At 32.6% G+C, this 13613-nt stretch overlaps 1 protein-coding gene across 3 annotated transcripts in view; it reads right to left on the bottom strand.

The window, feature by feature from the left end:
- The window catches only part of LOC130452160 (scavenger receptor class B member 1), a 99755-nt gene that overhangs the window by 38112 nt on the left and 48030 nt on the right, over window positions 1-13613 (bottom strand). For all 3 annotated transcript variants that reach the window (XM_056791486.1, XM_056791483.1, XM_056791478.1), the window contains exon 2: window positions 402-557. In XM_056791486.1, coding sequence (XP_056647464.1) covers window positions 402-531 — 130 coding nt within the window. In that variant the 5' untranslated portion in view covers window positions 532-557. The remainder of the gene's footprint in view (window positions 1-401; window positions 558-13613) is intronic.

Raw genomic sequence — 13613 nt, 5'->3', positions numbered from 1 at the left:
CAAGTTTTAGTCCAAGTTTTATTAAAACTTTTGGAGATTTAACAAACGCTTCTGGACAACACGAAGAATATTTTCGGATTGTTTCGACGCATAACAAAAAACATCGTCTTGCTCCCTTGTTAAAAAGAGATGTGGCTCGTGAAAATTAAGAGTTTTTTGAAAAACGATATACTACAAACGTTCTAGGTGTCAAAACTTCAATGAATCCAGACCGCAGAATATAAAATAAAAAGGAAGGAATCCTCAGATTAGAGAATGAAAACCTCACTGAGCATTACATTGTCTGAAACGCGTTTCGATCACCAAACTATCGACTTCAGAGACTGATTTTTGGTATAATAAACTGGGTTTGTATCACATATTACAAATTGAGTAACTATCGAAATACATCAAAAACTTACTGTGACTAAAATTTTGTGATACGAGCATCTGAAGTGGAACTCCATCCTGCCCGAGTTTTTGCGGATTAACACCTAAGAAATTGTTTTTTGCATATCTTGTTAGCCTAAAGTACTGTTTGTAAAGCCCCATAGTATCCTATCCTTCAAGGGCGTAACCTGTAACAAAAAGAGCCGTTATTCTTGTCAAATCGAAGGCATTCAGTTTCTAGACCAAATCATATTCTGAGCCAAACATAAGTTAATAAAGTCCACATAAATAAATCCATGCATAAAAAGCTTCTACCCTCTTTGGAGTGATGCTTAACATTTGAATGAAAATTAGTCTCAAATTTATAAAGGATGTTTGACATGATGCAATACAACGTGCAATGCAATGCAAGACGCAATATTTCTTGATCAAAAGCATGCGCAGATGAAAGTCAGCTTTTATTGCGTGCAAGCTGCAATTCTAGGGAAAAATCTAGTTACTTTTGGTTTTAGAAACTACCAAATGTCAGTCTTAGATCAGCTGACTTATGGCAATGACAATAGGCATAAAGGCAAGTGACGTGCAATATTCGTTTATGTAATATTTCGATCTTGCGAGGGATTGCATGCAATTTCTTCCACATTGTATTGCATCATGTCAAGCGTCCTTAATTATGATCAGTTTACAAAACAAGATAAGAATCTTCAAAACTCGCGTAAGACCTATTCCCACGGTATTAGAGAAGAACTAGGAATTTAGTATGTGATTGGAGAACCTTAGAGGTTAAAGAAATTATGTCGAAGTAATATCAATAAATAGGTGGATGAAAAACAGAAATTAAGCACACAGAAACCATTAGGATGCAGATGGAACTCATGGTCTCAAAAAGAGCTAGGAATTCAACAGTATAAAATCCTTAATATCCAAATAAACTTTCAGTATCTAGAGGACACGTTTCCGCATGATATCCTGTAACGTAGCGCGGTCCAAGACTTCTTGGCCCTTTGGTTCTGAAGATAGTTTTCTATTTAAGGACCGCACTACGCATAATTAGGAGTTTCTTCGTTCCCACAGACGTTTTAGTATGTTTAGTTGATTTTTATTGAGTCGATATGTCACATTCTGTGTGAATGGTAGTCCAAACACAACAGGTCTGTTTGCTCTTACTAAGGACACTTTTAAGCGTTGATAAAAGATCTCAATGCTTGCGGATCCAAATACATTCAATGGCAAGCATTTCTGAGCAATTAGTGCTTCATATACTCCAGTACCATCTCTCGTTGTTTTTTATTGGTACTATCTTTTAAAGATTCCGTTTTCTAATCTTAATTGGTGCTTAACATCTTGGTAAAAACATCAATGCTTACGGTGACGGTCTGTTTCCAAGTTTTCGAAATCTGTCCTTGGATTATTACTACTGATAGTTACATCAGTGGGATGATTCATTTTTGAAATATATTTAGCTCTTTATTATCAAAAGAATGACCTCATGGGCTGATCGAACTATCATCAAGTTAAGAAATGTGAGATCTATGATGATATTTAGTGGTATAAATGGGAGGGTTCTCGTTTATTTAGTGATATACAAATAGGTAAGTATTTGTACTCTATAATATGTGACCAAGATGAAAATTTTTGGGCGATAATCAATATTTTGAAGAGGCAAGAGACATTTTATCATACGTAGTCATATTCTTCAAATAAGAACTTTCAAATTTGCAACAATGAACGGCTTAAATGTAATGATAGTGAAATCTTTTTTGTTTTCTCATTGAAAGCAATGCGTTTCTCATTCTATTTAGTGGCTATTAGAAATTTACTTTTTTTGTATTTCAATTTTTACACAACTTTCAATCGTCTTAAATTGCATATGTCATGGCATAAGTTCTTAAATTCATTATGCTGCAACGTTTAATGGAAGCGGATCACGCGAAAACTATTATTTTTTTTTCTTCATGACATGATATTGACATCAATAATACCATCAAGGAATCCCTCGATTAACGAAGTCGTATTCTTTCAATAATTTTGTAATTCTATCAAGCTACAGTTGGAATATTATTCAAACACGTTCATTGAGTTAGATCCAATCTGATACTTCAAACTCTGTACCGGATGGGCAACTAAGAACAGTCGTCGGCCATATTTCAGGAACGCCACAGCTTTAGGTAAAAAATTATAACAAAAGTGGCTTTAAGAAACATGTGGAGATTTGGAAAGTTTTTACATTTGCCCAGCTACAGCAATTTAAACTGTTTTCATAATAATCTTATTATTACCGCTAGATGGCGTTATCTAAATGTAAGGTTAACATTAGTAACAATGAATGAAAAAATGTACAAATTTTAATGGAATTTGCAAACAGAGCTTTTGAAATGAATGAAGTTGTACAGGACGTAATTAGCAAGGAGCTGAGTACATAGTAGGAACACAACTGAATCGATCACAGCGCTCGATGTGAAATTTCACAGTGACAGGACAATTCTACCAAATTTACAAAAAAAAATATATATATATATATGTCAAGTTTCGACTATACACGAAGGAGACATGCTTATTTAAATTAAATGGCAAACGTACACATCGACCTATGGGAACAAATCAATTTGGTAACATTTTAGTTAATGCATTAGCAGAACTTTTAACTTTTAAACACTATAGGGGTTGTAAATACAGCAAACTAGTATTTTCATCAATCGAATCGACCCTCTCATATATATCAAGAAATCTTGAAGAAGAAGAGAGTGATAAATCTCATGAATAGCCCTGATATTGTGAAATTTGTTCTCTGCAGGGCTGTGGCATTTATTACGAAGGGATTTCTTTTCGAGGAGCGTGTGTCTATTTAATATCACGTGACGGATAACAAAATGGAACTCGTAGGAGCAAAACAAAGCTGTTCTACGAAGTAAACAACTTTCGGGAATTATAATAGATCATTTTGTGTTAATAAATGCATGTACAGCTATTTTATGTATTATTCCCTTTCGTAGGTTATTTAGTTGATGAACGAATTCACCACGTTAGAGGAGAACATGCAACATCGACGAGGCGGGGTTATGTAGTAAGTGTAAACTTCTTGAATAGCCAGAATAAATTCAAAAAAAACTTTTTCAAAATGATCTTAATTTTGTGTTTACATCTGTCTGACCCAAATCTCGATCAGTGTTACCAACCTAATCTCTCACATTTCCCTTTCTAGAGCGCGAAATTCGAATTAAAATATAAAAATGCTTACATAAGTAAATATTTGACTAAAAAAATGTTTGCGATTTAATTGAATCACTTTGTATAACTATTAGTTGCGCACAGAAAAAGCAATTACAATGTCCCGGTAGTAATATGAAAAAATATTCACTTAATTTCAATATTTATATATTTTTTATTGAAATAGAGCACTTCCTTGTAAATATTATTATATCAGCTGGGTAATTGTTCCAACAATTATACTGCGAATAATTAATTTAATTATCAATTTGAATTTACATGTACCATGACGTTTGACAGTATAATTTCTACAGAACTGTTTATGATACATGTATTTGGCAGGTGTAAAGAGTTCGAATAAATGATTTTCTTTATTAAGAATTGTTTTTCAAAAGTCAATTCAACGATATGATATGATAGTTATGATAGTCACCTGGACCAATTTCTGGCAAATTTAACGTTTACCATACTATTTACCTTCAATCTCTGGATCTCAAATTACACGCAATTGAAGGAAATGGCCCTTTAAGTACAATTTAAATTGTGTTTCTTGTTAACTACTAGAAGTACCTGACCTGACCTACAGAATGTTTTAAGTGTATTAGCCCAACTAATGTGAAAGCTGAACTAGATTCTACTCTTGGTGAAGCTGGTCTTCGCAGTGGTCGACCAAATGAGGTGAGCACTCCAGAAATGCTGAAGAAAATCGATAAAGCGTTTCCATCGAGTGTTTTATGACCATGGATCAAACGAGGGTCCATCAATTCACACCCGAAATAAAAAAACAATGAAAACAATGGACTGAAAAGGGAGGAACGGCTCCAAAAAGGCAAAGACCGTTCTATCTACAGGCAAGGTCATGGCGTCGCATTTTCAATGACTATCTTGAAAAAGGAAAAACTATCAAAGTGGAGTATTATTGCAACGTTTGAGCGAAGACATCAAGCAAAAACAGCCGTATCTGGCTAAGAAGAAAGTGTTGTTTCATCAAGACAATGTACCAGTTCACACACAGCTATTGCAATGGCTGAATGGCCAAAATTAATGAATTAAACTTTTAATTGCTACCTCATTCACCCTATTCGCTAGATTTAGTCCCCTCGGATAATATTCTGTTTCCAAACCTTAAAAAATGTTTCACAATTTTACAGTGGTTGACAATCTCGCAAGATAAATTCGTATTCGTCGTTTTCAGTATATATTTTGAATACTTAATTATTCAAACAGGGAAGTGGCAATATTTCAAGTTTTTTGAAGATATTTTCTGGGCACATAAATTAATCTTATTAGTGTTTTCTTTAAGACAAATATTTTTTCCCGAAACTGTTTCGCGAAACTGTTTCCCGAAACAATTTCACGTTTCGCGAAAATGTCTTCGGTCGACTGGACGGAACGTTTCGGATTCCAGGCGAAAATAGCGTAAGCTGTCAGTTGGTGCAAGACAATGAAACGTATGCTGTTCTTCTGGTTCATTTTTGGCGTACTTTGGTGAAACACACGGTGCACGTATACACTGTGAAGAATACGGAAGGCGAAACACTTTGATGCGCGATCGAAAACCGAATGGCGTTGGCTCACTTCGAAACATACTCGCGAAACAAGTTTCGGGGTGAGTATGAAGTCGAGACTCGTTTCGCGAAACAGTTTCGCGCAGCGACAACCCGTTTTTTATGTCATATTGCTGTGGAAGACTAAGTAATATACAGATTTCAACAAATAAATCTCAATTGTCGATTCACTATAATTTGTCTCGCTTATTTTGAGCAAAGGTGATTAATTTAGATTAGTAACTAAATAAATGTTCAGTAATTTTACTGGTTTCTAAATTATGAGCTTTAAGTCAACACTAAAGTGAAGAAGATTCGCTTTATTATCGTTATGACATCAACCAGATTACCGTTAACCAAGTATTATGTCGTATATTGCGTTCTTCTTCTCTTTTTTCGGCTATCTCTATTACAATTTGGTTTAATCGGTTTTCTCGAAATACTGGTTCTACTTCCAGTCAGGTTCATATTCTAATATTTCTTAGCGACCCATTTACGAACTATCCATCTTATCGCATTATGTACTCGAAATAACTGATGATAATCAGGAGTTCTCGATCCTTATTCAGATGTCTGAGTACCTCTTCATTACTGGTAGCCTAGATCTTGAGAATTCTCCAATAGCACCAAATCTCGAACGCTTCTATTTTATTCAAGATTTCAGCTTTAAGCGTCCATGAACTAAGAGGTTTCTATTAGTGAGAGCTATCCACATATTTGTGATATCAGTTGATTATTCTGTCCTTTCATTGTAATCGGAATTTAATCTACATGCAGTCATTAATTTCGTTTTCTTGATCTTGAACAGTTATGTATGTTTGACTCGATCAAGCGCTTTTTCGAAGCTAATAAAGGATATATAGATATTTTTTCGAAATGCTTTATAGTCAAAAAATTGTTGTCGTTTACTGAGTAGAAGGCTTTTTCCAGTAAATTTGCCCTCAAATTAGGGAAAAGATGATATCGATTTGATTTCAATTGGCAAGTGATTGTGCATTTTTTTGCATTGTACAGTATTGTATTATCTGATTCTGAGCGTGGAGCAGGTAGGTAAAGGTCGTGCTCCGCGTTCCCAAGTACAACGATCTTACTGAAATTGGAGAAGTGTACATACGAATTAGGCAAACAGATTTAAAGGAATGAAGAGTCAGAATTTTTAATCTTTTAAAGAAGTCCTTGCAGTGAGCCCTGCTGATTAGTCCGAGTAAATATCTAACAGCTCTATTTTGTAGTTTGAAGACTTGCTCAAATTGAGTCGCACTACACGTACCTCAGAATGGAAGGGCATATCGGAGATGCGACTCAATAAGGGCATAATAAACTGTTAAGGAGATGGATAAGTTCAGTTCTATGGAAACTTATCTCAGCGCAAAACAGGAGGAACTTAATTTAGGAGTAGTGTCCTCATGCAGAGCAAATATCTCGGAAAAGTTGGATATAATTGTGATGGGAGTTCTCCATAACAACTTATTGTCATTTTTAAAAATATCCAGTTTTCTAGAGTTCAACGAGATTAGAGAAAACATTATTAAACATGATTATAATGATACTATATTAAATATTCCTCACGACGGACGTTATTTTTTCAAATTAATTTAATATTGTGGGCAAGTGCATGAAAGTAGGTTTTGAATATAACACACCTTTCATTTCAGATATCTACGATAAATTTTCTTGAAAGTATTTATTTTTTTTTTGTTCATTTAAAACGTTATAAATGAGAAGATGATAATCTCTAACATAAAATCTCTAATATAAAATAATGATATTTGAACGACGATGATTAGTCCAGTTTGAAATTGGTAATTCTGTATTTTACAAATTTGCACAAAAAACGGAAAATAGATACTAATAAAGTCTTCACATAATTTTTTTTTGACAAGGAACATGATTCAAAAACCATTCGGATAATGCCACTTTTTGTAAATTGTAGATAAGTAGAGAGTGCCTTAGAAAATTGGTTTCCAATTTTTTTTTCTTTCATACACCAGTTCCAAAATTTTGCTGGATCCGGTGGTCTCTTCCCCTGCAGCTACATCACTACCAATTTCCAAATAAGTGAATATTAGATCTATCTATGGAAACTTGTGTTGTGGGTTTCAACGACGAATTAACAGTTTTCGAAAAAAGGTTAGAATTGCTTGCTTGATAAGGGTTAATCCAAATATTTCACTAAATTAAAATCTAAAACACCAAAAAACAAAAGAAGTTTTATTATATATCAAGTGCCTTGTACTGATTGTGACGCTGTCTACATAGGGCAAACATCACAGTGTTTAGAAAATAGACTAAGAGGTCATCAATACGAAAAAAAAAATAGAACTGCATTAATGAACCATGAAAACATGATTACTACTATATATTTGAGATATGGGAACCAAGAAAAATTAATTTTTCTTATTGGAACAAAGTTCTAAGTTGATTTTATCCTTATTTTGATATCTTTTAAAAGTTATCAAAAAAAAAACTAATTTTAAAACAGAAGAGACTTAAAACCAAGAACATTTAGATGCGTTAATAATTATTTGATGATAAAACTAATAATTTAGTTTTAATTGATTGTGTTGTGAGTGGATATCAAAAAAGCAAAAAGTGAGTCCATCCAACTTCACTTTTTTCAAATCTACAGACCAGGATATTTTTCTAGTATTTCTACATACAGCTAAATTTTTTACACTCTCTTTTAAATGTCACTTTTAGCTTGTTATCAGTGCTAAGTTCGAGTAGTTCCTCTTGTGACCACATTCAAATCATCTCGCGGGGCAATCAAATATCTTCATCAAGGTATTCTACGTAAAACAAATTTTAAAACTGTGAAAATGTTTCCTTTCATTAACTTTTATTTACCAAGAAAATCTGAAATTACACCCTTTTTTTATTAAATTGAGACTATCCTTGTAATTGAGGTCATTAAGTTTTTTGAACAAATCTGTCAAATACGCGATGTCTGTTTTAAAATTGATTAGGTTTTATTTTAAATCAGGATCTTTACTTTTCATAAACTATATAACTGTGTCAAAAAGTAATTAAAATATTGATAAAAATCGACAACTATCATATGAAACAGCTGAAAAAGCGTTGTGGTTGGGATGGCGACCGGCGTGGCAAGTCTTGACGTGTTTTACTGCAAGTTTTTTCATGTAACAGTCAAGCTTCTCAAAATATTATCTGTCCATATTGATAGGAGAAGTCAAGTAAAAATTTTAGTTCTTAACTATCGGAACCAAAGAAATTTTCATGGATCCTCACTTACGATTATGATTGCGCTCAATGAGTTTCCCGTGGACTCCTGAACTACTTTGGGAATCACGGTCTTAAAAAATTAATGTAATATAAAAAGTAACAATAGCTGGGATGCAGGCTTCCATTCTATTTTTTTAATTATTAGTATTTCTTGTTTTAATTTCACGTATATTTCTTGGGATACCACAGATTCTAGAAACTTTTGAATAGCTTACGCTAGGCATACGCAGCTAGATTCAATCTCTGAAGACGATAACTATATTAGATAGAACAAAGAATATTTTCATGCTGTTTTTGACCAATAACAAAAATATTCTTCTTGATCCTCAGTTAAAAAGAGGCTCGTAGTATAAGAACTACAGGCTACTGCCTCAAAACAACAATGAATCCACACCGCAGAATATAAAGTGAAAAGAAACGATTGTCAAACTGTGAGTGTTGATGATGGTGTATTCAGTATGAATATCATCAACGGTTTCAAGTGCTCGTTATCTGTGGCGCCACTTTGACTTGTTTTTAGGGTTAGAATTAGTAAAATTCTCTACTTTTATAATACGAATCAGTATTCCTCAAAACTCGCATTGGTGTATCAGTTTTACGGTCGGAATTTTTTGATACTTCTTTAATTAAATATAATGATGACTCTTCATCAATACAAATCAATAGATACGTTTGATTGACGTGATTTAATGAATTGACATGTTAAATAAATTCACAATAGCAGATGTAAATCACTTTTTAATAAAATTAAAATTGTAAACTGTTTTTGTTCTAAAATACAAACGTATTGCGCATCCTAGATTGAAAAAAGAAAACGTTCTTCTATATTTAGATTCGTCTAAGAATTTTACAAGGTGTGAAGGACGAAAAATACTTTTAGTAATCGCTAATAGCACCAGAAGGTTGATATACACGTATATTAAAATGATACCCAGAAGGCAATAGAAACAATTCTTGTTATCGATGTATTCACACCATCATCTGTAGCTTCTTATGACCTACTTCTCTATTTGTAATGATTTCGAGATAAAAAATTAATATACTCAGGGTTGTTTTAGTTAGTATCTAACCACAATTCTTATTAGTCACGCAAATCCATTGAAGTCGAAATGTTTCCGTAGCCTTGTCCACTTTCACTGGAATCAACTTTTCTTAAGAATTTTGATGAAACTAAATATCAATATAAAACTTATTTGTTCAAACTGGTAACCATATTCATTGATAATTATGAAATTATCTACTTCTATTTATTACTTAATATTATATAATTTATATTTTATACCGGGTGTGGTACAACAACTTCACTCATATTCAAAAAAACAAACTTTATGGAAAAACAAAACCCATTGTGTCGAATTTATATCTTATATTTATTATTTTTTTTATATTTTTCTTTAGTTAATTTTATCAAAATAAGATTTCATTATTTTGATATTGAAAAAATTATAATTTATAATCAAAATTGATATTTTATCATATATAGACAGTTTACAAACATTTTTACTTAAAATTCGATGTCATCAAAGTCATTTTCTTCAACAATATTGTCTGCAGTTAAATAGACTTCGACTTTCTTGAGATCATTGATGTCGTACAAATTTTGCGAGTAGGCACCGATCGATGACGAAATTCTCATAGCAAATATTGTCACGAAATGTCTTCCGAATGTAATATGTATATGTAAGATAAAAAATAACGAATTCGCCAAGAGACAATCAACCTTATGTCTCAAAGAAGAGATCAGAATCAACAAAACCGAAACAACTTTTGGAGACTACAAAAATGAAAATTCGCAGAGGGATCTAAGGAAAACGAGGCCGAGAAAGAAGCGAAAACATCAGACGTAGATAAAACTTATAAAACTTATAACATAAGAAACAAATAAAACAAACGATGTGTTAACAACTGTCAGCTGTTTAGTCTGAAGCCTAGTGTTTCGCAAGCGATGTCTACCGTATCTGTAGACAAACCAGTATAGCCGTAGTGTTTTTTTTTCGACGTAAAAAGAAAGCAACGGATTGTTATGAAATTTCACATGAAACTTGGAACAACTACAACTGAAACTTGTAATTTATTGAAACAAATGTATCAAGATGGCCAAGAATATGTTGAAGGTGTCGTTTAAGTATTCGTGCGATTGCTAAAACTATAGAAATTGACAAAGAATGTATACGGCACATTTTAATTGAAAATTTTAACATGCGAAAATTATGTACAAAATTGGTACCTAAAATCCAGTTTGAGCAACAAGAAGCTTGCATAAATATTTGTATTGGCACTTAAAATGTAATTTTAAGTAGCTCAAACTTATTAGAAAAGGTATTAACTTGTGACGAATCAAATAAGCATTAAAATGAATAATATTTGAATCTGTTGAAGCTGTGGAAGAAAATGCGGCGCGCTTCCTGTAGGAACTATCAGACAAAAACTTTTAAAAGCATTTGAAACAAAAGAATCAGTGTTCATAATGTTCCATATTAAAAAATTGATATGCACAATTGAAAAACTTGAATGGTAGATTTTAGGAAGAAATCACTCAAAAACTAAAATCCAAATTCGAAATAATTTGATGTTTGCTGCACATAGATTTTATGTTAGGTTCCAATTTGGTTAGCTTCAGTTTCAAGTTTTCCCCTTCTGTTACATCTAGATGATTCCTTTTGTTACCAGTAAATCATTCACAGCAATAAATCCATATTTAGTTAAATGTAGAGCTGAAGATATAATTCAATAATTGTTTCCTCAGTGATGCCATCGCTCCTTCTATAATAATAAAGTTTTAACTGACTCGTCATTTTTCATTTCTGCGAGGTCCTTTTCATACTGTTACAACAAGTGAAGCCGATCCTGTACGGTTATAATGAAATTTCTAAAATTTGGCGAAGTCGCAATACGTTTAATACACTTTTTGTAAACCACGGAATTTGTTTGAGGTTTATTTTTATATTTGTTATTATCATAGCAGGCTATTTGTTTCTTTACTTTTTAGAATTCTGGAAATGTCGTTTCTGTTATAAAATCCAGCATGTTTATCGGTTTATCGAAGTTTAGCTTAGTTTATAATAAATAGGTTAATTTAAATAAATTATATAAGTTAGATGAGTATCAGTGATAAGTTAATTAATATATAAGTTAGTCAAGTCCAATGTAAGTGTTTAATATTAACCCCACCGATTAAAATAGGATGAATAATAAAGAAAAACTGCAAATTTGATAGACAGACAAACCACTAACATTGTCTGCATCATCCATGTTGGAAAATCGATTTGTTTGATTCAAATCAGAAGTTGTTTCTTTCAAAATAATGACAAGTGAAAAAAGAGATTTTTACCATTGAAATATTCAGAATTTCGCTCAAAGAATCATGAATAACAAAATATAGTTGAACATCGTAACTATTCCGGAATAAAACACTGAATATCTAAAATCCGGACTATTCGTTCGTAATTTTTTGCTTCTATATTTGACACCAGATGGCATACATAATGAGTTTATAAATGCGTTTCCATGCAGTATTAAATACGATTTTAGGTAATTTTATTCATATGTCTCCCTCTATTTACATTATTATGTAATGTGATATGATTTCTCGTTAGCGCAATAGATGGCGCCACCATAAATGAATCCGGAACCAATCCTTTCCCAGCTATACCGGATTTACGATGTTGTACAGTATAACCAGTATAAATTAAAAGCGGAATCTTCCTTCACCCCTTCAACTCTGTGAAATGATAGAATTAATTTCAAAAAAATTCTAAATTAACACATAATCTACGGCTAATTACACTCGTGATTGTGAAGAAAAGAAACGCTTCTCAGACTCAGTTGGCGTCGATCAGCTGACAAGTGACGTTTGAGATTGCTAGGTAATTAAATGGCCTAAAGTAAAAGGGTTAAACTAGTGTCGAGCCCTTTTTGGAATTGCCAAGTTTTAGGATCAAATTTCCTCTCAGTGGGTCGTGGAACCCAAGCTGGGAAACACGAAAGTAATATCTTTAGCACCCTACAAATAAATTAAGGGATTGCTAAACATGTTTCCTCATGCGAATCATTTATAGTATTTAATCTTTGCGATTAGTTTGGAAATACCTTGTATACTAGAACTAACGACTCAAAGAATATTACATAAGAAAAACGCAAACTGTTGAGATACAAGATGTGGACAAACATGTTGCATGCTTGTATATATATACATCTCGAGAAAGTGTTACATAACCCATTTAGCACTCAAAACCTACTTATAAATGAATAATTCGTTAACGAGTTTAAATTATAACACGTAACAAAACGAGCTTACGATTTCAAATCTTTTTTTTTATTATATGTTCGTAAAATATCTGGCGGCTGCATATTTTTAGTAATTATGAAATTCGGACACTGATGTAAGTGTTTTAATGAAATACGTCGTGTTTTGGGAGTAGAGATTAGAAGTTTCGAAGGAACTTGACATACTTTGGGGTATTGGGGTATGGAGTTTTCACGTAAGCACAATTTATTCATAATTTCGGTCATAACACCTAGAGAATTGAATGTGTGCAAACAAAAACAAATAAAATATTGATGAACAAGTATGATAAGCCACCCCACAACGATTATCATGAAACATATACTACTGATATTACGAGAAATCGATGTATCATATCTATTTTACGCGGAAACATTTACTTCCGGAGATACATCATCATCAAGCAGAAGAGTTTCTGTGGAAAAAGTATACAAATGCATTATTTTCACGAAAAATCAATAGATAGAATGAAAAGGTTAAATTAGGTTAGGTTAGATTATGTTAGGTTATTTTAAGTTACGTTAGGTTAAGTTAGGTTGTATTAGTAACAGAAATATAAGTAAACAAAAATAATATTTTCATTGGACTTTAATCTATAACTTTTATATTTGAAAATATTTTGAAATTTCTTCTACTAATAAAATGAATGGGTCTACTTTTGGTTCGGATTTACTACATTCTCCACGCCATATATAGACTATGATTGCCCTCTCAATTTTCTGAAGGTACATGCCTATCGCGGAAGAACGCTCTCAGAGGTCTCCAGCTGACCTCAATTCTTCAGAAACAAATTTTTCTTTGTGATTGACCCACTCATGAGTGTATCTGGGACATCGATAGGCATCTGTATGAATTATGCTTCCTGGAGCGACGTGATTTATTTGATAAAAATGATGCATTTTCATACTTTTTTCACAGAAACACTTCTGCATCAATCATCATAACACGATGATGTCGACATG

The sequence above is a fragment of the Diorhabda sublineata genome, chromosome 1 (assembly GCF_026230105.1).
Source record: "Diorhabda sublineata isolate icDioSubl1.1 chromosome 1, icDioSubl1.1, whole genome shotgun sequence".
In the NCBI taxonomy this organism is placed as follows: Eukaryota; Metazoa; Arthropoda; class Insecta; order Coleoptera; family Chrysomelidae; genus Diorhabda; species Diorhabda sublineata.
The sequence above is the reverse complement of the archived record's forward strand: the minus strand, read 5'-3'. Positions and strand labels throughout refer to the sequence as shown.